General features: G+C 38.2%; 1 protein-coding gene across 3 annotated transcripts; it reads right to left on the reverse strand.

The window, feature by feature from the left end:
* Positions 1–1,849: 1,849 nt before the first annotated feature.
* LOC122992868 (glutamate decarboxylase 1) lies at positions 1,850–15,352 on the reverse strand. 3 transcript variants are annotated; one of them, XM_044366865.1, is made up of 18 exons: positions 15,104–15,352; positions 14,829–14,922; positions 13,690–14,011; positions 11,855–11,917; positions 10,561–10,716; positions 9,836–10,078; positions 9,572–9,662; positions 6,704–6,816; positions 6,424–6,539; positions 6,209–6,288; positions 6,070–6,124; positions 5,533–5,649; positions 5,375–5,439; positions 4,749–4,827; positions 4,478–4,627; positions 4,265–4,372; positions 3,828–3,917; positions 1,850–3,652 (listed from the first exon to the last, which is right to left on the reverse strand). In XM_044366865.1, the coding sequence occupies exons 3-18, from the start codon at positions 13,763–13,765 to the stop codon at positions 3,479–3,481; spliced, it is 1,776 nt and encodes a 591-aa protein (XP_044222800.1). In that variant the 5' UTR covers positions 13,766–14,011; positions 14,829–14,922; positions 15,104–15,352; the 3' UTR covers positions 1,850–3,478. The 3 variants fall into 3 exon arrangements, with proteins under 3 accessions (XP_044222800.1, XP_044222801.1, XP_044222799.1); XM_044366866.1 differs by having other exon boundaries at positions 13,690–13,898; positions 14,829–15,352; XM_044366864.1 differs by having other exon boundaries at positions 14,829–15,352.
* Between the last annotated feature and the right edge of the window lie 9,655 nt (positions 15,353–25,007).

Here is a 25,007-nt window from a genome sequence, read left to right on the forward strand (position 1 = left end):
TCCCAGTAACTTTACAAAGCAGCCAGTGACACCGGGCCTGTAATGATCGCTGCACTCAACCATGAAACAAAGAAGCAGCATCTGCTAGAGGATGGGAGAGGAGCTACTGAAACAGCCGGTCCCTCTACTGCTGTGCTGAAATAAAATGCTGCCAGGCAGAGCCTTGAAATAAGCTCCCTAGGGGAAAAAAGTTAAGAGAGCACAGTCTAATGCATTTTATGATAAATATCTTAAAAGTGTGAGTAATGAAAGGAGGGATGTAATTGGCAGGGGGTGGGAGCTCATGAAATCTCAGATGTGAGATAATCAGTGCAAGTCCCTCCAGGGTGATTAATCTGATCAATGGTTGGTGACAACCAGGTGGATCGCAAAAATGAAAGAGAAAAAAAGAAAAGGAAAAAAAACTCTCTTACTGCAGGATTTTATACACACAATCTGAGGCCAAGATTGACATTTTTACTGAATTGTGAATTTTTCCCCATATGTTGAATTTAATTGGCATATATTTGTCTAAAGGTTGGAGCTCACCACCCTCATACACTCAACCACTCTTTAGGAATGACGAATGATGAACAGCAAATGTGTTTTGTAATCCTAAAATTTAGTTTGGGACCATCTGAGCCTTCTTTACCTACTCAAAAAAACATACTAAACATTGTTTTATTAGCTTGATACTTCGTGATTTTTCCCAATTTTATGTGAATTGTTCATAAACATTATTTAGAACTTGTAACATACTTCAGAAATCTGCTACCTAAAAACATTTCACATCTGTTTGGGGTCTCAGAGACTGCAGCTGTAAAACATGGTTTAAATTTCACAATTTTTCAAGTCTATTTGAAAACAATAGTTAAGTGCCAATATGAACTTTGAGAGACATTTTGCTCGCTGTGATCATTTCTCCTGCTATTAATGACCATTAAAACATCCCTTCCAAATGCATTTGCAATGTAAGTAATAGGAGGCAAAGTCAACAGTCCTAATTTTGTGCAAAAATGTATTAAATGTATACTGTATATGAGGCTTCAGCAGTTTGAGTTGGGCAAATCAAGTGGATGTCTTCCAAAGTTACAGTCTGTTCAATACAAAACTCCCTGTTTAGCTGAGGTGAAAGGATAATGACAAAAAAGGCTGTAACTTTGAAAGATATTGCTTGATTTGATTACTTTGGATGGCATTAGTTAATGCCTCATATTAGCTTCAGGTAAACTTTTAAATACATTTGTGTGCAGATGGAGGACTGTGGATTTTGTCCCCATCACTTAAATTGAAAGCACATTAGAAAGGTATCTCTTGATGTCTACTAAACAAGAGACATGATTACAGCAAGCAAAACCTGTTTCAATGTTCATGTTGGCACCTGAATATTGTTTTAGACAAGAAAATCGTGAAATTGTTTCCTTTAATACAATGGATTTTCTTTTTTTATATATACATGTGATTGGAGTTGACAGTACTTTTTTACATAGTAGAGTAATCCATTTGCATTTCTGTTATTGTGAGTGTAAAGTAACAACCCTGTGCAGGATAACATACACTTCTTTGATTTTAAATTAAATGTTGGATAAAAAAGGCATATGTGTTCATGCATAGCCCATACAACGGGTAAAATTTCCTTATTTGCTATAATGACAGTGTTGTTATTTGGTGTAATTCAGTGCTGCTCTACATATTAGGTTTGAATAAGATCAGAAAAAATGTAAAAATATTTTAAGGAAAATAATGATTTTGAAATTAATATTATTTTCAAACATAAAACAGTGGGGTCTGAAGAAATAAAGCATATGTCAACTAAGTCTTCTCCAAGATGCTCTCACATCAACGTTGTTCACCATATATATTTATTTGTAAAGTTCAAAGGTTTGACAAACTGCAAAAACTTGTTCCCACAGATGTTCTACAGCTTATATGTCTTTATTTGTGCTGTGGATACAACAGTAATACTCTGCAAATGATGGGTTAAAGTGCCTACATGAAACTTGACATTTGGGACATTTCATCCCACTAATTCAGGAATGTACAATTGTTCAGTAAACCTTATTACAGTAGCAAACAGTGTGCATTTCATTGTTCAAGCAAAACTCTTTTTTTTCAACATAAGTGTGCCTTTAGTGAGCATGTTAAGACAAACCAAAAAAAATTGCATATTATAGTTTTACTCCACTTAACACATAATAATACAGACAATCATATGTCCCTAGAATAAAAGCCGCCCCATGATCATGGTTTAGCATTGTGCTTTTTATCATTAACAAAGCACTGGCAGTAGCAGCCGCACTGCCAGCCTCTTGACAACATTCAGTCAGTGAATCACAATGACGTTGCACAGATACACAACATAGATTGCACTAACGTTAAGGGGCGGTTAAGTTAATTATTCTTATACATAAATATCTGAATCCATCCATAAGGGAGAATAAGGGCCATGTACATGTTCATAAATGTAACTCAACCCTTCTTTGGTTCACAAATACACTAAAAGACTTCAATGTTATTCAAAACATTGTGATATAATACAGCAGAGTTCCCAAGTATGAAGGAGGATACATTACAAATGGATCAGAATAGCAGATAACCTATTCACAATTATAATCTCTTAATATAAATAAAGTGGTTAATCTATTACATACTGTACTGTATGATTGCTTTACATATAGGGTTTTCTCACTGTAAAACTAGGACACATTTGGCACAAAGGCAATGTAACAATACTATACACAATCTACACAAAAATCTCTAAAAACACAGCAATCAAGTACAGTACTTGTTACAATGACTGTGTTATATATTCCCACCTATGTGATATCAAAGGGAAATAACAGCTAGGGTACAATGTGGTGGTGCGTCTGGCTTGATAATTACGTAGACAACATGGAGCACCAACAGTCATTACATCATATATATTACATTAATACTGTTTATGTCAATGTTATAAGGTTCCCTACTGTACGTTGTGCTCTGTTACTTGTGAAAAAATATTTTGATCTCGTTCTGTTTTTCATACTGATCTGCATATAGTACAACAGTATAATGACGTTTTAATAGCTGCTGTAGAAAGAATCATGAAGTGCTCGGATATTCTTGCAATTTCATATTTACATGAAAAAGAACCAGCGTTAAACTCACTGCACTGACAAGAGTCTGTTTACCATAATATAGGTTTGTTTCCACTTAGCATATGGTTTAGCAAGAATACCAGTCTGCTTATATAATTCTCTCAAGTTCTGACTTAAGTCCTTTTTACTCAGATAATCTGGTGTGCAAAGGTTTTAAATATATGACGTCACTGCTAAAGACAGAAGAGACAGAGAAACACACGGGGCCAATTATTTGTTGTGCATTGCCAGAAGAGACCTGTAAGCAAAAATCTCTTTATGAGACAAAAAAGGGGCATGTAGCCAAGCTCAAGGCTTTCCAGAGCTGGAAAAGACAAATGTTTGAAAAAAAAAAAAAAGTTTTTGCAATACAGGTGCAGCTCTTACAAGTCATGCCCCAGTCGCTCGATCTCCTCGATCAGGAAGTCGATGTCTGACCTGGTAGCAGCAGCGTTGGAGATGACCATGCGGAAGAAGTTGACCTTGTCTCCTTGTGGCTGGTAACCCACCATTGTAGTCCCAGACTCCATCATCATAGCCTTGATCTTTGGGGCCACCTGTTGTGGAAAACACACGTTATCATTATCATCATTATCATGCAAACTCTGGTCTACTTCCATACCTTTATGCAAGCAAGACTTTACTGTATGGATCCCTAAATCTACAAGAATACATTTAAACAGGCAGGGGAGCTTGAAATTAAGCTTAAAAAGCAGATTGATGAGTCAATACCTTGTGCAACCTCTCCCGCCTCTCCTCACCATCAGGCAAGCTGCGCAGGCTCGGTGGAAAGTACCAGAAGCACACATTAGTGTGCTGCGGCTGATAAGAGAAAATGGGAACAACATTTGTAATGAGCACCAATAAAAACTGCCTTTTGTAATTTCAGCATTTCTTGTCAACATGTCAGGAGAGCAAAATAATCCAAATTATCCCAAAACCAAGTTAAGATGTTAAACATGTTGTAGTCATTAATCACTAAAGAAAAATAGCTGTTTTGTAAAGCAGAAAAGCTCTGATATGAACAGTTAAATTATCCTATGTTGCTGCAGCTGATCATTGGGAGTATTTATTGAATTCTGATTTATAAGGAATTGATAACTCATTGCAGTGAATACTAAGGTGTCCATATGAAAGATATTTGCTCTCTGTGGAAATAATGATCTCACCTCCCCATCAAACACCATCGCAAAGCCCTCTCTGTCTTTTACTTTATTGTAGAGGTATGCTGAAAGATCCAGGCACTTGTCGATATGCTGTTCAAATCCTACTGTTCCCTTTAAGGCAGATTGAAAAAAAAAAGAAGTTGTTACTGTGCTGTCACAGATTAGCTGTAGTTGCTAGATGTAACGAGTAACACATGGCTGTAGAGAAGTGCACACCTTTGCCTTCCACATGAGCCAGAACTTGAAGATATCTACGTGTCGGCCACACTGAATGGCCTTGTCTCCTGTGTCGTATGTGACATCGTACTGCTTGTCTGGCTGGAAGAGGTAACCGGCACACATGGAGTTGCAGCCTTGTAATAATCCCTGCAATGAGAGAAATGGGGAGGGTTACCAAACCCAAGTGCAAAAAGTGTTTTTTCTGCTTGTACGCATACGTGTGCAGGAGGGGCATTGTGTGCAGCAGGAAAGTGAAAAACATTCTCACCCACTCTCTGACCAGAATGGCAGAGCACTGCAGCGGCACTCCCATCATCTTATGAGGGTTCCAGGTGACTGAGTTGGCCCTGCACAGATATTGAAACAGTAAACAGCTCTGTGAGTGTGTGTGTAAGAGAGAGAGAGTGTGTGTGTGTGTGTGTGTGTGTGTGTGTGTGTGTGTGTGTGTGTGTGTGTGTGTGTGTGTATCACGTCTAGAAACAGAAGTGGCAATCTAAGAATACATAGCTTCTCTCAATTTTATTGAGAAATCTGTGCATATGAGTCTTTTGAAAGGTACAATTTGAAATATCTGTGGTAATGTGAGCTGAGATCATGAATTTCTTTAGCTCAGATTTTAAAGGGGGCACTCCATTGATTTAGTATTGCACTTCCATGTGGATGGGGGACTGATAGACTAGGTGTTAAAGCACCAAATCTCCAAGCCCATGCCAAAATAACCTTGATGATGTCATTTTTTCGGACTTTAAAAAGTCAGAAAGAAGAAATTATTGAACTATTTTGTGATGAGCTAACTGAACTTGAAGAGTAACATCTGTGGTGTGCATCTCTAAAATAATTGTCTATACTACAATCACTGTCTTCAGTATGTTTATTGCTTTCCTTTTTTTTTACCTTTCGATTCCATTCAGCTTGTGTCTGTGTTTCCTTGACATCAGCAAACCTCCTCCCCATGCACCCTGCACAGGATACAATAGATCCGTATCAGTGAGGACTCTAGTGTTGACCATAACGGCTTAACTGTGCACTGAGGATAATCAATAATCCCTTACATCCACATGAAGCCACATGTTGTACTTTTCACAGATGTCTGCAATTTCATTGATTGGATCAAAGGCTCCGTAGACGGTGGTACCAGCGGTGGCATTCACAAACATTGGAACGTGCCCCTGCACACCACAAGCATGAAGAAGAAAAAAAAAGACATCGGCTACAATTATGGGCTGAATCCAAGTTATATATTTTTTTCTCCCTATCATTGTTGACATCAAAGAGATGGGCTAAAACATATTCCTCAAATAAGGCACTCCTCCTTTCTGCAGCTATTGTTTGGGGCAAAATTGCTTGCCCATCTCTTCTGGTCTGCACATCACTTTGCCTTTGAAGAATTACTTCCAGGAGAGGAACTTTAGACCAGGACAGCATCATATGTAAGTAGACAGAAGCATTAACCTTATTGATATAACCTTGCTGCTCTGGCACACGTAAGTGTTTCTGTAGCTACAGTTAAACTCCACAGCACACATATGACTGTTTCTCATTGCGCAATGGAAGCAAAAGTTAGAGAGAACGATGTCTGATTCATTCACCTTTTGCTTGGCCTCTATTACTTTGGCTTCCAAATCAGCAGGAATGACTCTCCCTCTGAAAACAAGATCACATAGTAAGTCACAGAGTCATTTGATTTCCTGCTGGACTGTCTCCATGTTGGTGGAGTATAAAGCAAACCTCTCATCTGTGTTCAACAGGATCAGGTTCTCTGTTCCAAAGCCCAGAGCTGCACTGGCTTTCTTGATGGAATAGTGACTCTGGAAGAACATATGTTGACTATCAGTACAATACAGCATGTGTCTTAAATGTCACACTTAGTGATAAAAGCACTCAAATTGTGGTGTTGCAGAGGGTTACAATAATCAGCTCCAGAGAAGCAGTGTTAGACTAACATGCTCTGAGGTGAAGAGGACCAGTCTGGGTGCAGCTGCCATGCCTTTGGTCTTGACTTCAGGGAAGAACTTGTATCTGGCAATCATCACACTGTACATGTTGGAGATTGCTCCTCCTGCAGAAACCAGATGAGCTCTGTCAGCAGTGAAAACCGTAGCTAAGAAACAGCACTTCTACATGTATCTGATGACATAATAACCAGAGCCTGACATGTTTTAAGGGCTCAGATCCTATTCAACCATCCTCCCACTCCTGTTCAATCACTGGTTGGGTTCTTACCTGGAGAAAATATGCCATCACCCTCTCCGTTGGGCCAGCCAATGATCTCTCTCATCTTTTTCAGTGTCAGCTGCTCCATGAGTACGAAGACGGGGGCGATCTCGTAGGTAAACCTGGAACAAACCAAGAACAGATGTGTGTTAAATGTTTTCCTTTCTCTCTGCGGTTTCATTCAAGTTAAATTCCCTTTCACCTAAAGACTGCAGCAGAGACCAATGAGATCAATATGAAATACACTGACATTTAACAACATGCATTTGTACACTCTAATTGTACAGAAAGGGAACTGCGTGTGCTGCTTTCCCAATAAGAATGGAACAAATACAGCCTTCTGTGCACGGTCACACCTCAATAACAACAACATCTTGCTGTTTTAGAAATCCTTCTGCTGCAGTGAAATGACAGGAAACACCAGACAGTCTTAAACCCATTAATACAACATCAGGAGCATGTTTTTGCATCCGTGAGAGAAAATGAGTCCAATGAGAATGTTTAAAATAATGTACCTTTCATGTAAACATTGCAGAAATAAGAATGATCTTCTATTACAGTCAAAACAAAGATGTTAAAGTTGCTTTGAATTTCTCATTTCAGGCATGTTTTTATGTTGTATCTTCTTTAGACTACATACTTTTTCTGTATCACCAAAGCATATTAAAAACCTTCTCTGCCTCAGAGAAGAGCGCAGTGGATTTGGGATTACAGCACAGGCAGGCTCATCCATCTTCTCCCGACCAATATTCTTCTAATTACATAAGTATCTGTCTATTCATGCAAAGAAAGTAAATGAATCAGTGGAACATTAGAGAATGTCGCATTGTGCCCCACAGCGTCTTCAGCACATACAGTAATATGAAAAAATAAACAAGTCAGATGCCACTTCGCAGATGCCGCACATTAATTTCACCGCATTCATTCATGCAGACAACGCTCACTCATTCTGATTATGTAAGACCTGGATGTGATTGTCAGTCTATTAGTGTCAGTCAATATCTGCCAGGGGTAATTAGGGTTGATGGGGTAATTAATAAAGGTAAATTACAAGTATGTATGAAACCTCCACCCTCTGGTTCCACAGTGTTGTCGCCAACAACAGACTAAGCTAACTAAAGCACTTCTTATGATCGGCTGTAGACTGATGGCTGAATTAGCAAGAACCAACAGGAAAGACATGAGGACTTTCACTGAAGGTTTAAGATTTGTATTAGAGGTTTAAGGTCATGTGAAACTCATGTCTCCTCCTCTGTTACGACTACACTCTCTAAATCCTAATTTGATCTTCACAAGGTCATACAGTATTGTGCAGGAGGAGGTTCATCAGAGAAAAGCAGAGGAAAATCGAAGTGCAAACATCACAATATAAATTTTGGTTCCATTTTCTATCAAGGCACCATTTATGTTCTGTAAGGTTAGAAGTTGTAAGTACTATATGAATAGTTAAAAATCATATTTTATCACAACAGATTTGGGTTGCCATGTTGTGAATAAAATGCTTTGAGGTGTTTATCTTTTTCCATTTGGTAATAATACAAGTATAAATGTTGGTAATCCATTAATAAATGCTTAATAACTTGTTAATAAATTAAATTTTGGTCCAGATAGTCATGTGGTCCAATCAGTCAAAGGGATTTTTACACAGACAGAGAACCCAGAACATATTTCTTATTAATGGATTATAAATAGTCCATAAGGCATCTAAAATGATTTACTAGCCATCAATAAAGTCATTAGTTACAACTCATTACCTTTTAAAGGGACCTTAATTAGAAAGTGGTACAAACTGTACTAAAAACTGTCTTCTATCCATTTGCACATATTTATAGGCATAACAGAAACATTATAACATGTATTATCATCTATACAAAGCTATTTAATTGTCTACATGTTATATTAAACCCCCCAAACTGAACAGCCTGTAATTATCAAAAAGTTCCTTGAAGCTACATGTAACCCAGTTACTGTTGAACTTTTTTTTTTTTTTTTTTCAGCATTTCACCTTCATTAGATAATTTAGACTATAGGAAACATGTGTGGATAGAAGTATGTATGACATGCAAGCTCCCCTGTCTGGAATCAAACCTGCTATGTTGGATTTATGGTGCACATCTTGGACCACTAAGTCACTGTAAGTCACATCATACAGTGAGATACCAGTTTATTAGGTCCACTTGTACAATGAAATGTAATTAAATACAAGAGCTGTGTAATGTATGTTTTGTTCGACAAAATAAAGAAACTACAGCCTTGAAAATTAGTTGAATCGACTCCGTAAAAAAACCTTGATTTATTGCAGTTGCTGTTGTATTGGATAACATTAGATTATGGAGATGTACAAACAGTCAGTTACAGTCGTTGCTGAGTCCCACTGATGGTATTGTGTACAGATGGTGTGAGGGCAGAAGCTCTTTTCCTGCTCCTGGCATTGTTATGTCACAGGAACGAGCATTACATGAAACAAAGACACCATGTAAACTGTGAATGTGAATCAATATGCAATTTAGTTTGCCTGCAGGGCTGAATTATGTGACCACAGCCTGAACGCAGGCCAACACTGACAATACTGCAGGGGAGTGAACCGTACAAATGACTTATTTTGTGCTTTTTATTTTCGTGCTTGATTGACAATACAAGAACATGCTATTATTCAGCCAAAGGGACACCAAAGACAGTGATTACTGTACGTCACGACAAGTACTCCCCTGAATGAAAGCCTCTCCTTAGAAACAATGAGTACAAAAAAATTAAAGGAGTAGAATGAAATGAACTTAATGATCTCAAAACTGCATGCTTTTATCTCAATTATTATCTGCATTTATGGACTGAAAAGATAATTTAGATGACTAACTAATCAGTAATCACAGCACTCACATGTTAGTGTTGGCTGTAGAGGTGAGCCACTCTCCTGCCAACCCAACAATGTCTAATCCAGTAGACAGCTGGTTGAAGAACCTGGGGTGACCTGCGATTGATAAAGAGACAACAGTGCAACATAATCCCCAGAAAACAATTCATCATTTGAGAATCGGAGAGAGAAAAGAGGCTTATCTGTAATCATTACACTGGCATGTAAGCTAATGAGAGTTATTGATTGCAGCGAGCTCTGCTGCTCCTTCGGCCCCTCTTTGTTCTCACCTGTCCTCACTCCATATTTCAGGGTGTCCCTGCAGTCCACCAGGATCTGCTCCAGAGACTCTGGCTGGTCAGAGAGCTCCAGGTTGAAACCCTCCATGCCCTCCAGCAGCTGGTGGGGGTGGTGGAAGTCCAGGACCTTGGTGGATCGGTCAAAGGTCTTCCGGATGTAGTTGGTGAGGATTTCCACAACCTCCAGCAGGAACTGCATGGTCTGCTCCTCTCCATTTTTGGCAGGCAACAGATCTGCAAAATGAAAGCCATCCATTAGGTCATTTTGTGTGTGTGTGTGTGTGTGTGTGTGTGTGTGTGTGTGTGTGTGTGTGTGTGTGTGTGTGAAACTCTTGCTTCCATGCAGAGAATTTGTATGTTTGTCATTTTCACTATTTACTGTTGAGTTTCTTGTGATATCTTGATTTCTCAGCAGGTTGATAATTACTTTTAATCATTTATTTTGTGCATATCTTCCAGCAGCATTCAGCTGTCATGACCACCAAATGCAATAAAGGCAGTTTGACCAGAATATATTCAAGTATAACAATTACATTTCCTGGCAAAAGCAAAACGATTCACCAACAAAATATTAACTTGTATTTATTTTTATAGCATTTCTTGCATGTTTGGATCCAGTTTGAAATTTCCACTAATTCCTCAAAGCTTTGTAGTTTATGTTAAACGCATCACGTTGAATTTCAAATGATAAATATGTAACTTTATCTCAGGTTTACCTCTGGCGAACAGATTGGAGAAGTCGGTCTCTGTGCGTCTGAAACGCGCGTCTCTGCCGCTGTTATCGCAGGTCAGCAGGTTCTTGGCTGTGCGCTCCTTGAAGGAACTCACAATCCTGCTCCTCTCCTCCAGACTGTTGTTCTTCTGCAAAAATCCTAAACGATCACAGGAAGAAGAGGCGTCCGCAGCGTGATTACACTCCCTGTACATGTTGAGATATGCACCTTTTTTATTCTATCAGGCCCACTAATTATTATTCTCCTCTCACATTTCTGACTTTTATCTGTCTCTCTCTCTCTCTCTCTCTCTCTCTCTCTCTCTCTCTCTCTCTCTCTCTCTCTCTCTGTCTCTTTCTGGTGATCTACACTGTACCTTTTTTCTTTTTTCTTTTTTCTTTTTTTTTTAGAAAATAGTCCCATCCTGCGCGGGGAATCCTATTTATGGGCGGAGGGTTGTGTGGGAGGTTGAGCCCCGGTGACATCAGCACCAAACTCCAGCCAAGCAAAAACAAATCGCTGTCATGTAGCGGCTGTAAATTCTTATGAAAGCTCCTCAGTAAGAGTGCACTTCAGTGGGCAAGTAACCGATAACACTACACCCCCTAAAGGGGCATTTGAGCGGGCCGCGGTGATAAATGTGAATTTATCAGTAAAGCCTGTTGGAGGAGAATATTGTCCACAAGTAAATCTCACTGAAAGATCATCTGACTGCTGCGCAACAAGCTGCTTTTGAGACGTTTTTAATCCAAGAAAAAAAAAATCAGTTTTGTCCTCGCATCTTCTTTGATTTTGCTTTGCAGATTTAATAGCTCTGCGTAATTTCATGGCCTTAATGAAACCAGCGGACGTGTCGGTCAAAAATAGCAGAAAATTGTACTGCGCGCCGGTGCATGACATCCACTATTATGGTAGATGTCAGTCTGTCCTTGGAGCAGGAGACTGAAATAGACTCCTAACGTTGGGAATCGGGAAAATCCATCCTGCATTATTCCCTCTTTAATTTCATCAGCTCCAACTCCAAATTGGTAGTTTTGCCACTTGCATTTTTTCCCCTCCCATTTTGGTGAAATTACCAAGATCAGACATGATGGTAATTTAATTAACTAAATAATACAGGTTAATCTACATGGTTAATCCTTGTTTGGATTTTTAAATCTCATTCGTCCAGAAATCCCGCGTTGTTTTACACTGAGCCGCGGCTAAAATGATGTAAGGCCATGCAGTCATAAAACCACACAGCATCTTTCCCTGACAACACGACTTTTTCCTCAATTGTATTAAAAGCAGAACTTACCACATATCTTCATTCCCAATTTTCTCGTACACCCATGAGCAACTCCACACCATGCATCATAGCCTGAAATTATTTTTTTTTAAAAAACAAACAAAAAAAAAACAATTAGAGGGCCTTACAGAAGCCTTTAAAAAAATATTTAAAAAATCCAATTTCAGTGTGCCTTTTTATCTTGAACAATTGAATGTGAAAATAAATGGAGACACGTATGAGGTCGAGTGATGTTCTGAAACTAAAATAGCCAGCACTGGGAGTGTCTTGGGATTATTTGAACATTTAGCCGCACTCCCCGGGCCCCGAATCTGGATTAGTCTATTTCTACTGTCACCGCTCATGACCTATAGGCAAGGACTTAAAATTAATTAGCCGTCTTGGATCTATGCCAGCCTAAAGATCTAATTGAGTGAAAAGATGCTGGTTAAAATGCGAGCATCACCAGACATGAGCCGGCTGGCCAGTGACAGATAGAGAATTACTGCGTTATCAAGGGCTTCCAGCCAGAGAGGGGATGGGGCACCTTGGATGGGAAGTGTAAACGAAATCCTCAAAAGCAGCAATTTAGGGGAGGGGGTGAAAGAGGAGGTGGACGTGGAGGAGGAGGAGGAGGAGGAGGAGGAGGAGGATGTGAAGTGGGGGAGCAATCCCAAATCCACATCCCAACCCTTGCTCTGGATCATTAGATAAATCATTGCCCTGCTCAGTTCAGTGGGCGCACTTTAACTCCTCACAATGATTTTTTTTTCTAGTCAGAGGAAATGAGATGGACAACAAAGAGGAGAAAAATAAAACAGAAAAGAAAAGAAAAAGGCTGAAGATGAGCTGACAAACAGGATTCAGAGCTGACTGCACATTTGCAGAGGTGCAAGGCATTTCTGCATCGGCCTATCGTGATATAATAACCACTGCTTTTCATCAGACACACATTAATTCACAGCACAAAGCCACTCCAACAATAATAAAAATGTTCTGATTTCAGTGGACGAGTTATGTCTGCACTGTATAGAAATATAAGTGCATGAGTGCTTTTTATTTGCAAAACATAAACACTGACAAGCATGTCTTATGTCAGGAACACATCTACACCTGTAACACTGTTTGTTTTTTTGTTTTTTTTAGACCTCTGTTCATTCAAAATCAGGCTGATTTTTAACAATGAAAGGACTGTGGTAGCCACAATGCTGAAGTGTGCCATTAGGGGCAATTTAATATGGCTGAATTAACAACCACTTCAGGGGCAATTTTCATTTGTCCATGCAGCCACTTTATTCTACCAGAACACATTTAGCCAAACCAAGAAGAAAAATAAATAAATATAAACATGAATGCATTAACACACCACCACCACCACCAATAATGATAATAATAATAATAATAATAATAATAATAATAATAATAATAATAATAATAATAATAATAATAATAATAATAATAATAATGTCCATTTGAGTAATTAATAGTCTTGTTTTGGCAAAATGTTTTGCCTTTTTGCAAACACTCTCCGGTGCTGCAGCCTCGGGCTTGTCTTGCAGGCTGATTGCCTTCAGTGTGATGTTAGAGGACATCATTTTCTGACAGCAGCATTCAGCTGTCACGCAGATGCCGGGAGGTCCGTGTGGTGAATGAAATGCAGCGGTGATTTGTGGCGAAGGAAGCCTTCTCAAATGGCAGCGGATTTTTTTTTCTCTCCCCCCACCCCACCCCTCCTCATCCATCCCTCCCCTTCCAACACCCCCCTCCCCTTCCCTCCCCTCCCCTCCTCGATGGAAATGATTAATGGCGATGCCCACAAAGTAAATAGCACACGTGAAATAGCATTTTATCTGTGATGGACCTACTTGAGCCCGGTGGTCGTAAATTTGTCGAGTTGGGATCCGGTTCGCTGCCAGAGGAGGAGGGTGCAGACGCCGCCATCACTCCAGAGACCCTGAGCCAAAGTCCTCACCTCAAAAAAAGCCTGGTCACTTTTCTTTCCTCTCTCTCTCTCTTTATTCCCCCTCAACAAAATCTCTCTTTCTACTATATCCAAGATGACAAGTGCGGCTCACTGGCAGGGAAAGAGACAGAATCCATAGGAATGTATGTACAGCATGTGTGTTTTGAAATATGTGCCTCTTGCTCTTTAACACTGAAAGAGGTGCTTAACTTGGCGACACAGACCTGTAGACGACAAGGACACAGACCGTCTTACAAGTTGAGATTCAATTAGTCGGCGCAAGATCTAGTAAATAAATAACTGGGCTAAATGAACAGATATTGGATGACAAGTTGCATCAGTGCACCTAATTTAACCGTTTAATAGCCGGTGACAGGAGCAGATTATTTCAGCTTCATATCTTGATCCTGCTCAGGACGGATAATGGTTCACAGCTGCCAGAGAGCTTCATGTTTGTCCTCATCGTCATAATACACAGCACAGTTAATTGTTCTTAGATAAGGAGGTGGAAATTACAGATGTCAGAGCCTCAAAATTGGCTCTCATGTTGCAAAAAAAAAAAAAAAAAAAAAAAAATGCGCACAAAAAATGGAAATAAGAAACTGCAGATTATTATTGTTATTTTTTTTACCTCATGAAATTAATGATATGGCCTAAATGGTCATCAACAGCCAGGCTTTAGCTTCAGAAACTTGACAAATATCAGCTCAAGGTGATTAGTACATTGATGACCGTGATGCAGGTTAAAAGACGACGTGCAGCTTTCTCTACAAACCAACACCAACCGGCTATTAAAGGCTAAATGAGAATTTTCCTCAGCGCTATTTATGCAGAACTATTTAATATCAACAGTTTCAACACACATGCGGTTCAAATGCAAATTACAGGCCAATAATATTCACTCAAACCTTTTTATTTCACGGTGAGTATAAACCTTATCAAACACCTGTTAGAGCATCTTCAATGACAATAAAGAAGAGTTCTTTTTTTTTTTTTTTTTTAGTTTGGGCTAGTTTAGATGAAATGAAGAAAGCCACTTACCGTGATTATGTGGATCCAGGTGAACAGGTGCAGTCCAAAAAATAAAAAGTGAATTCACCACCAAATTAAGTCCTGAAGGAGACTGCTGCGCTCCCTGACAGACACACACACACACACAGAAGAAGAAGAGGAAAAAGACAAAACAGACCCGAGCTTCAGTTCTCCGCTAGATCCCACACAAGGTGACCTTGCTTTTGTTGAAGTGAATGTGATTTGCTGACATTTAAAGCAAGCCTTGTCTGTTTATTGTCATTGCGCACGAACGAGCCACGTACGGTAAGCGCCTCCGCCGGTGCTGCATATCTGTGGAGCAGACGCGTCTGCAGCCTGTCTGGGAGTCTGTTTCGGCCCTAAAGTGTGACTTTTTTTTTTGTGGAAGTGTTGATTGTCTTCGGGATCTATATAGCTCTGGTTTGAATCCCGGTCACGAACATGGACTTGAAGTTTGATGCTGTGAGCAACACATTACGTGAGGAGGGGAAGAAGACAGAAAAAAGGGGAGGGGGAGAGAGCGCTGGTTTTTGTTCTTGTGGAAAAAAACAAGAGGACAACGGAGGGAAAAAGAAAGCGCCACAATCACGATACTCCTTCAGTTGTTTTTATTTATTTATTTCACACACCCCTCAAATCACATGAATGATTTTAACATCTCGCCATGATGAACAGAGATCAATAAATACGCTCGCAGGTGATCGTGACGCTGCTTGTCACTAAATTTGCACTATGCACCTGTCCTGGACATGTGATTTTTCTACTTTCTGTGCGGATAGAATGGCGTTGACTGGTGAAGATGTAACCTGTGCGACATCATGACACACTGGAAGAGACGAGAACATGAAATCCACAAGGTGGCAGTGAGAAACCAAGAATGACTTCCTGGAGGAGCAATGAGCGCAAATGGGGCCATTCCAGGAATACACTTCATGGAGCTAATTATAAACAAACCCATTAATCTGGAACACGTCACCATCATACGTGGACGATGGGACAGGAGAGGACACACACACACACACACACACACACACACACACACAGACAGCCAATCACATGCAAAGATCAGCCACTCTCACTCCTACAGGAGATGTGTTATCATTGTTCCTCTGGTGATGGATCAGCATGAATCTGATATAAAAAGAAATAAAAATAAAAAAGTCACGTGTTGTGATACTCGGTTGACATCAAACACAACCTGTGCTTCACATGTAGGCAGTATAATGTGTACTGTAGGTCTGTGTTGTGTTTTCAGCACTGGACAGCTCCACAATCTCAGGGCTGGATTAACCCACTAGGGGCAAAACTGAGCTGTGGGCTCTTACTGACCCCATAGTTCCTCTCTATAGAGGCCCCTAGAGCATATGTCCCTATTTATTCCCTATGTATAATAATAATAATAATAATAATAATAATAATAATAATAATAATAATAACAATAATAATAATAATAATAATAATAATACCTTTATTTATATAGCACTTCAAAAAAACAATATAAAGCAAATGATGAATTAAATATTATAATAAAATGATGAAATATAACAAAACCAATAGTTAAATCAATAAAAAGCAAGTCTAGAATAGCGATGATCTCCTCTGGCAAGTCGTTCCACAATTGAGGGGCCCATCACCTTTAGTCTTTGGTTTTGACTGAGGAATGACCTATCGGAGGATCTCAGGTTGCATTCAGGCTTGTAGGGGGTCAGGAGGTTACCTACTGTTTATATATTCAGGAGCCTTAAAAGTGATCATTAAAATGTTATAATCCACTCTAAAAACAGACTGGAAGCCAATGAAGTGATTTTATTGAGGTTTTGTATTTAATCTGTATATATCATCCCACTTCATATATTCCATTGTATATATCCATCCTAACCCATAATATTTATCATTTATTTATATTACTTATTATATGCAGTTCTGTGAAAACATTTTAGGCACTAAAAGTAAAGTGGACGTGCTTTCAAAAATAAAGTCATGAATGGTTTTTATTTATCAATTAACTTCATACAGTAAAGTTCAGTAAACAGAAGAAACATTAATCAGATTAATATCTGGTGTGACCACGCTTTGCCTTTACAACAGCAGCAGTTCTCCTCGGTTCACCTACACACAGTTTTTCAAGGTATTTGGCAGGTCGGTTGTTCCTGCTTCTCGGAGAAGTTGTCACAGTTCTCCTGTGGATTCAAGATGCCTCAGTTACTTTTGTCTCTTCATGTAATCCCAGACTGACTCCATGATGTTGAGATCAGGGCTCTGTGGGGGGCGTCCCATCTGTTGCAGTACTCTTTGTTCTTCTTGTCGCTGAAGATAGTTCTTTATGACTCTGGCTGTATGTTTGGAGTCGTTGTCATGCTGCAGAATAAATTTGGGGCCGATCAGACACCTCTCTGATGGTGTTGTGTGATGGATAAGAATCTGAAGTGCCTAAAACTTTTGCACAGTGCTGTATATCTGTGAGTATACATACAACCATTCATATACACATTTTAGTTCGATCCGCTTGCATTTACATATTTATACTACCCAGTATTCTGTATATAATGTTTGTAACTGTTGCCCTGTTTTGCACTTCTGGTTAGATGCCCAACTGCATTTTGTTGTCTCTGCACTTGTACTTTGTGCAATGACAATAAAGTTGAATCTCATCTAATCTTAAAAAAAATGCTGTGTGTCAGTTAGATGTTGGTAATTTGAATAAACATACATTTATTTAGGGATATGCACCATATAACCACAATATCAACTGAAATAATGAAGTCTTGATTTTGATTCAGGCTCCCTTTACAACAGTGGAAGACAAATAATAGCCTACAATGGCTGAAGCTTTCCCTTTTATAGTTTCTATCAAAACTTTAACATGACTTTTTTATTTGTGTCTGTTACTAGTTTCCTATAGTATATGATGTGTTTACACACACAGGTACTCAAACTACCATTTGAGAGTTACAAGTTTGTAGCTTCAGCATCACAGACAACAACCAGATGCTAAAATATTAAGAACCATAGCACCAGAATGCTAAGAACCATTGACTCTTACACGACTCTTCATAAACCTACAGTGAATAACAATGTAAACACAAAGCTTATGTAAACCCCAAAGAATGTGACCTCACAACATCTTATAAACTTAATCCATTTTATTCCTGAAATTATAAAAAGAAATAAACAAACAAAACATATTGAAAACATAACAGTCATGATGGTTTTCACAGTTTCTGTACGACATCAGCCCTCCAGCAAACAGTGCTGAAAAAAAAGTTGGTTGAATCTAGTTGTTGACCTCTGAGCTACAGGAACACAGGACCTGCCTCACAGGATAGGATCACATTTTTCAAGTTATTAGCTAGGAAATAGTTATATTTTATTGGTTACTGCAATCATTCCTCGTGTCCATACAGATCCTGTGCAAAGATTCATTCAACAGTTCAGCAAAAACTGAATATGAGGCTTCAACAGTTGGAGATGGACAATTTAAGTGTGTATCTTCCAAAATGAGTCTTTTTCGTTTGGAATTTCCCCTTCGTTACAATCCTGACGTTGCAGCTTTTGCAAAGACTAACTTTGGAAGACAGTATGGACAGGAGGAATAATTACAGAGACCAATAACTCACATATGTAAGTATATAGTAAGTATATGTAAGTATTGGACTATATTAGGATAGACTTGAAAAAATGTGACCCTATCCTGTAATGCCTCTATTGTTTCAGTTTATATTGTACTTTAACAAATTTGTCCATTTTGCCCGTTTGGTAATCCAGCCTTGTGTACAATCAATATGCATCACAACAAACACACTCCTCCTCATCACACATATTTTTTATATCTATCCACTGCCATGAAGAATTAGTTACATTAAAAGGCTGCCGGCAGAAATTACACACATGCAGGTTTTCTATTTTTAGTCTCTCAGTCGCAAAGAAGGGATTAAAGAAGTACAACAAAAGACGTAAAAACCAAAGGCAGAGGGGTGGGGTTGGTTTCCACCAGTAGCTGTATCAAACTGTCCACAAGATGGGGCATAATCCAAATGTAGAGAGTGAGAGAGAGAGAGAGAGGAGGAGGTGTCAGAGAGACAGAGATGATTTCTGTTTCTGTGTTTGTGACAGTGATTATTCTCACTGCAACCTGCAGGCAAAGTCTAGTTGTCTGGAATCTCAGTGACTGAGAGAGTCTGAAATAAAGAGTCGCCTTGAGACAACAAACATTGCCTGGTCCAGTTGTTTTCTCTCTGTGAGCCTGCAGCTGTCAGTGAATTTCCCTCGGCTGTCACACGGTGTCTCACTGGTGTCACTGGTGTCTGCTTCATCTTGAAAACTTTTCATGTTTTCCGCCTGTCTTTAACTCAAGAGGCGCTCCGACTCTACAGACGATGAGTCTGCTGAGTCATATTACGATGCAAGAGTCACCAGGTCTGCTTAAAATCAAGGCAAATAAAGTTCTTAATTGACAAAAAGGTAATGAGAAATCAATAAAAAGTTATATTTCAAAATCAATACGTAGAAAACCATTGTAAAACTCATGGAAGATACATGCTGGTGAAGTTCGACTCTGATGAAGGATAAAATAGGCTAACTGTGTGAAAAGCCCTGTTTGATCTTCTTAAAGCAGGTGAAGCTGTGATACTATCATTGGAAATCATCTGTGACCACTTCAGAGCTGTAGACAGAATTTTAGAAAAGCTGAGGTCATGAGTTCAAGTCTCCCCCAGTGCACCTCAGCACCATTTCCTAATAATCTATCATATTTTATTCAATTAACTGTTTAACAGGTAACAATTTACAAAAAAGAAACAAATAGTTACCAAAGAATGAGAGAGGAACAAGTGATAATTAAGAGAATTGTTAATTCCTGATTAATTCTGAGAATCAAGGACTATATAGTAGCATATGTTAACTGAGAACAAGTTTTAGATAGCATGTTAAGGAGACATTACTTATGATTGGTTGATAGCTCTGAATCAGCTGCTGAGTGGAGCAACAATAATTACTTCTCCTTTCTAATTACTTAAGTATTAGTTACTATTTTTGTGCTCCCTCAAGTAAAGCTGTGCATCACATTGAGTAGCTAGTAGTGATCCTTCACTACTTCATCAATCGTTTTTGAGAATCCTGATGTCTCTTGTTTCTAATTAAGGAACCAATTAGGAAATCCCAACAAAAACTCAGTAGCTATTTATTAGTTTAGTAGGATAATGCTTTACTTTATCTGAGGGGACACACAAATCCACCATCATGGTAGAAAGTAAGTAACTATGTACATTTACTGAACCATAGTTAAGTATAATTTTGAGGTATTTGTACTTTACTTGAGGATTTCCATTTTATGCTACCTTATATTTCTACTACACTATGTTCAGTTTAATTAGTATTTTGTACTTTTGATATTTTAAGTACATTTTGCTGATACTCCCTCTTTACTTTTACTTGAGTGACATTTTGAACGCAGGACTTTTACTTGTAATTAAGTATTTTTCCAATTGTGATATTGTTATTTCTACTTAAATACAGGATCTGAATACTTCTTTCACCACTGTGTACTCATGACGTGATGACAGGCTAGTGGTAACTTCTCAGTATGACGCACCATTTTACTTGAGCGGTCATAAAAATAGTAAACAATATTTAAGTAATTAGTAATTAATGAGTAGTTTTGTTGCACTCAGCAGCTAATAACTGTTAATCAGGGATGACTCATGAAGAAAGCTGTCAGTTTGTCAAAGCACAGAGACACAAACTAATCATAACCTAATTGTTTTATTAACGTCTCCCAGTCTGCTCTCAAGTAACTCATCATTATCTACTTTATGGTTCTAAATGTAGAGTTATTTCTTATTAACAATTCATCAATTATCAGGTCATTCCTGATTTGTTTCTTACTCTTTCCTTGGTAATTACTCAGTATTTAGTGCACCTTTACATTATGTGTCATGGTTTTGTATTTTATGAAAATCTTATTTCGCAACATGAAGACCTAAATACTGTTTCTCCTACATTACCAGTAATAAAATCCTGATGTTACTGATGTACTGAATCCTTTATTTCTATAATCATTTGGTCAGAAAGTAGAACATTTTCCATATAGTGACTCTAAAAATACTGGAATCAGCATATAAAACACCTATGTGAGTACAAAAATACTTGAATCAATCGTCATCATGTGTAAATTTTTAACTGTAGTACACAAACTCATCCAAATTCACACAACGTATACTGAAGACATGAGTTCAGTGTCATCAATAATACAACAGTGACAACACTGAAGTATAATGATTCCATGTTATTGTGGAAGAAACGACACAGATACAGCATACAGGAGCATAGTTCAAGCTAATATAATATATAAATAAATTTGGCTTATTTTTTTTTAAAGATGTTCCTCCTTCATTTGAGGTTTACAGAAGCAGAAAAAATGTTTAAGCTGAAAGCAGGTCAAGGACAGAATGTAAACAAGGTCGGATCTTCAGCATCTCCGGGAATAAAAACATGTCCACAGAGAGAAGCTGGTTCAAATACTTGCACTGCGATGTACATGCTTATCTGCATCTAAACATATTTATGTATTCAATAAAGAGATGGGAATCAGTTATGAAGAAAATCACACGTCTTAATTAGATTTTAATCACTGTGTACTGATGTATAAAACATGGAGCCCAGTGTGAGGCTGACTCTGCTGACCCTTTACACATTCAGTAAATCTCCATCCAAGAGTCGCCATTCTAATCACAACTGGCATGAAATTTCCTCTTTATCACAACACTTTTATATGTCTCGATGTAACAAGTCAAAGTTAGAATCCAATTTAATGAGTTTTCATGGTTTAAATGCTCAATACCCTTTTTTTCCTTAAAAGCCAATTAAAATATGCAGAAGTACAATCCTTTAATTTTCTCATAAAAATGTAAATGACTCAAAATGGCTAGTTACAATCAGAGGAATTATTCAACAATGGAATATAAATCATTGTGTCTACATGAAATTATAAAGCAATGACATCTCTGTATTAGCTAAAATAACCCACATACACTAAATAAACTGAAGATCATTATATTCACTCACTGTTATGCTTTGCAAATGAGAAGAGAAGCAATATGAGTTCATGTTGATTACACAACAATATGAGGTTTATCGTCTTTGACTGAATGAGTCTGTTGTGATGTCCTATAACCGCTGGGTGTAGTTTAAACGTGTCTCCTGTGAGACATGAAAACCCCCATCACCCTCTCACAGCTACAGACACTTCAGCTCCTCTGTGAACGCACATAAGAGCTGAGCTTGAAGCTTTTACTACATGGTGCCCTTTTAAGAGTATCTATCTGCTGCTGTTACAGGAGCCAGAAAGCAGCTAACCACTTATTCCAGTGCGGATACTGTAAGTCCAGGATAGAGGTGGAAATTATGAATCACTATGCTGATTTGAATCACTTGGTTCAGTTCAGTTCAGAGATTCACTGACTATGCAGTTAGTTCACTTTTTTCTACGCTGAGATCACTGTTAACTTCAGTAGGTATGTCAGTAAGTGAACGCGTGACTGTTCATACTGTTGCTGATTCCGACTGTCTTCAGTTCAGCATGTTGCCCATAAATGGTCAGTTCGGTGCAACACTAGGCTGCTCTGTATAAAGATGGATGTAGGTGTGAGGTGTGACATCACCCACTGGTTCCCATTGGAGCCAGTTTGAAGCCCAGAGTATGCAGACTTTTATCAATAGGAAAACTGGTAATAATGTGCAGATTGATGTATTTGATGTGATGTTGTATTTTGTGGTCAGTGGAATGAAAAGTAATATAACCTAGGTCTATAATTATACTACTAATAACTACACTTATAGGCTTATAATTCAGCTGCATTCTCTGTAAACTTCATACTATCAAATATAAACAGTCTGGCTCCAAACCCTGTTTTCATCAATTTATTATTGAACTCAAGCAGTACGGCACTTTAATCGCAGATGTGACAAACAAAAAAGCTAAGAAGACTCTCAACATTTTAAAGGATATAAATGTTATTTGAACTCTAAAATGAACTTCAAGGAATGGACTTAATGGACTCCTCTGGCTTGTACAAAGCTTATTTTAATGTTTTTTTTTGTTTGTTTTTTACTGTAAACTATTGTTTTACCCATAGATTGTCTATAAACATGGACATAGCGAGGTGTGACATCACCCATTGGTTTGTATTGGAGCTGGTTTGAAGCCCAGAGTTGCAGTTTACGATCGGCGCCATCTTTTCTGTTTGGAGCCAGGACCTTTCAAATAAGGAGTGTGGGGCGTTTGCATACTAAGATAAGTCTTCAAATCTTATTAATGGAGCAATTGTTTTCAAAATGACCACCAGCACACCTATTACAGGGCCAGGATTTAGTGATCGAGACCAAAATGTCTTATTGAAAAAAATGATTGACTTACTATTTCTGGAGAGAAGTTGAAGCTTTTTGAATGGGAGTCAATAGCATTCAGGGACTTTTTGAAACCAGCATCAAGCAGCTGTTGGTGACATTGCACACAAGCACTGTTTATAAGGTTAATAGCACAGCAGCCACTTGTTTGGAACAGATTTATAACATGATAATTGTTTATGTGGCTTTTGTGGTCTTTCAGTAAGTTTTTTTTGGAGAAATTTTCAATGAACAAACATGAAAGAAGCAAAGGACACAACAAAATTACACAATACACAACCAGTAGCCTACAGCCAAATAAACAAGTCACAAAAAAGAAAGGAAACAAAATAGATTTTTTTTAATTAAAAAGGAGGGTGAGGGAGACCTGCCAAAGGCTTATACACTGAAAGCGCTACACAGTGTGTCTGAAGAAGTCTTGGGGTTGTCCAGTTGGGCGTCTGGGCAACAAATGGATCAAAAATACTTCAGCATTTTTGCAGGGAATTTGTTCTCGTGAACCTCAGTTTTTCTGTATATATACGGTTGAATCAGTTTAATTAATTCACTTTCGAAAACAAACGGGGGTGAAGAGTCTCTTGGCTGTGATCAACCCGAGCATCTTGGTGTCTGTAGGTAGATTCATTGTAGATTGTGAACGGCCGAAGATCACAAGTTCATCTTTCAGTAAGTGTTTAACCAGGAAGTAATGTCAGTTAGGAACAACAGTGATTCAGTTTAGTCAGATCAGTGTAAAGATTTGTTCGTACATGTATTGAACACCTGTAGTCATCAGCCTGGAAGAAGGTTAGTTTCCCATTAAAAATGATCTTTTCTGAATCAGCAAAAAGATAAATACTCCTAACATGGGAGCAGGTTAACAAGCTGCTTTAGGTTTGTTACAACAACGAACCAAGACTCACTCTACAAGTCATGAGAGGGAATCCAGATACAGACCTGCTCTGGACTGTTTGACATGAGTCACAACACTGATGTCACAGTTACCAGCAAGAACTAACAAAAAGTATAAAACAAAACTAACCTCAAATCCACGAGTGTTGTGTTCGTAAGCTTGAAGCTAAGTGACTACTACTACTCTACTACGGATATAGTTTGGAAACAAAATTAGCTGAATATTATATGAACTTCAGGAGGAACTTTAATAAAAAATATAACAGAGATGAAAATGTATTCTTCACTACAATAAGCCTTTCCATCATGTTTTAATGAGTACATTTCTGCACTGAGGTTTTATTACTGACCTTTTGACATGAAATGACAAATTAGTGTTTGGCTCTATTTGTGCTCATGATCTTTGATTTTTAGACTCACTATCTAAAACTAACAGATACAGGAACTCTTTCAAACCAACTCTCAATTTAACTCATACACACAACATTAAGACCAAATTCTAAATATTTTATATATTTTTTGTCATAATTTCACTTGTTTTTATTGTTTTGTGAACTTGTGGCCTCTCTTTTGTATTTATATTACGTGGTTATGTGCGTGTTCCTGTTTCACTGCTTCACAACAAACAAACTGCCATTTAGGAGCCAATAATGATTAATTGAATTTACATTTACTTATACTTCCAGACATAAAGTTATCATTTTATTACTGCCCATGCTTTTTACACCATGTTTCTCTTTTTGCTTGTTAGCAGACGAGCCTTAAAAGACACCTGAAAAACCTAAATATTTACTTTGCCTCGTAGCTGATTAGTTAATTCTTCATATGGAGAAGACTGATTTCAATATGGTGTCATAGTTTACTAAAAATGTAAAAAATGTATTTTCTCAATCA

Source organism: Thunnus albacares, chromosome 11 (assembly GCF_914725855.1).
Source record: "Thunnus albacares chromosome 11, fThuAlb1.1, whole genome shotgun sequence".
Classification (NCBI taxonomy): domain Eukaryota; kingdom Metazoa; phylum Chordata; class Actinopteri; order Scombriformes; family Scombridae; genus Thunnus; species Thunnus albacares.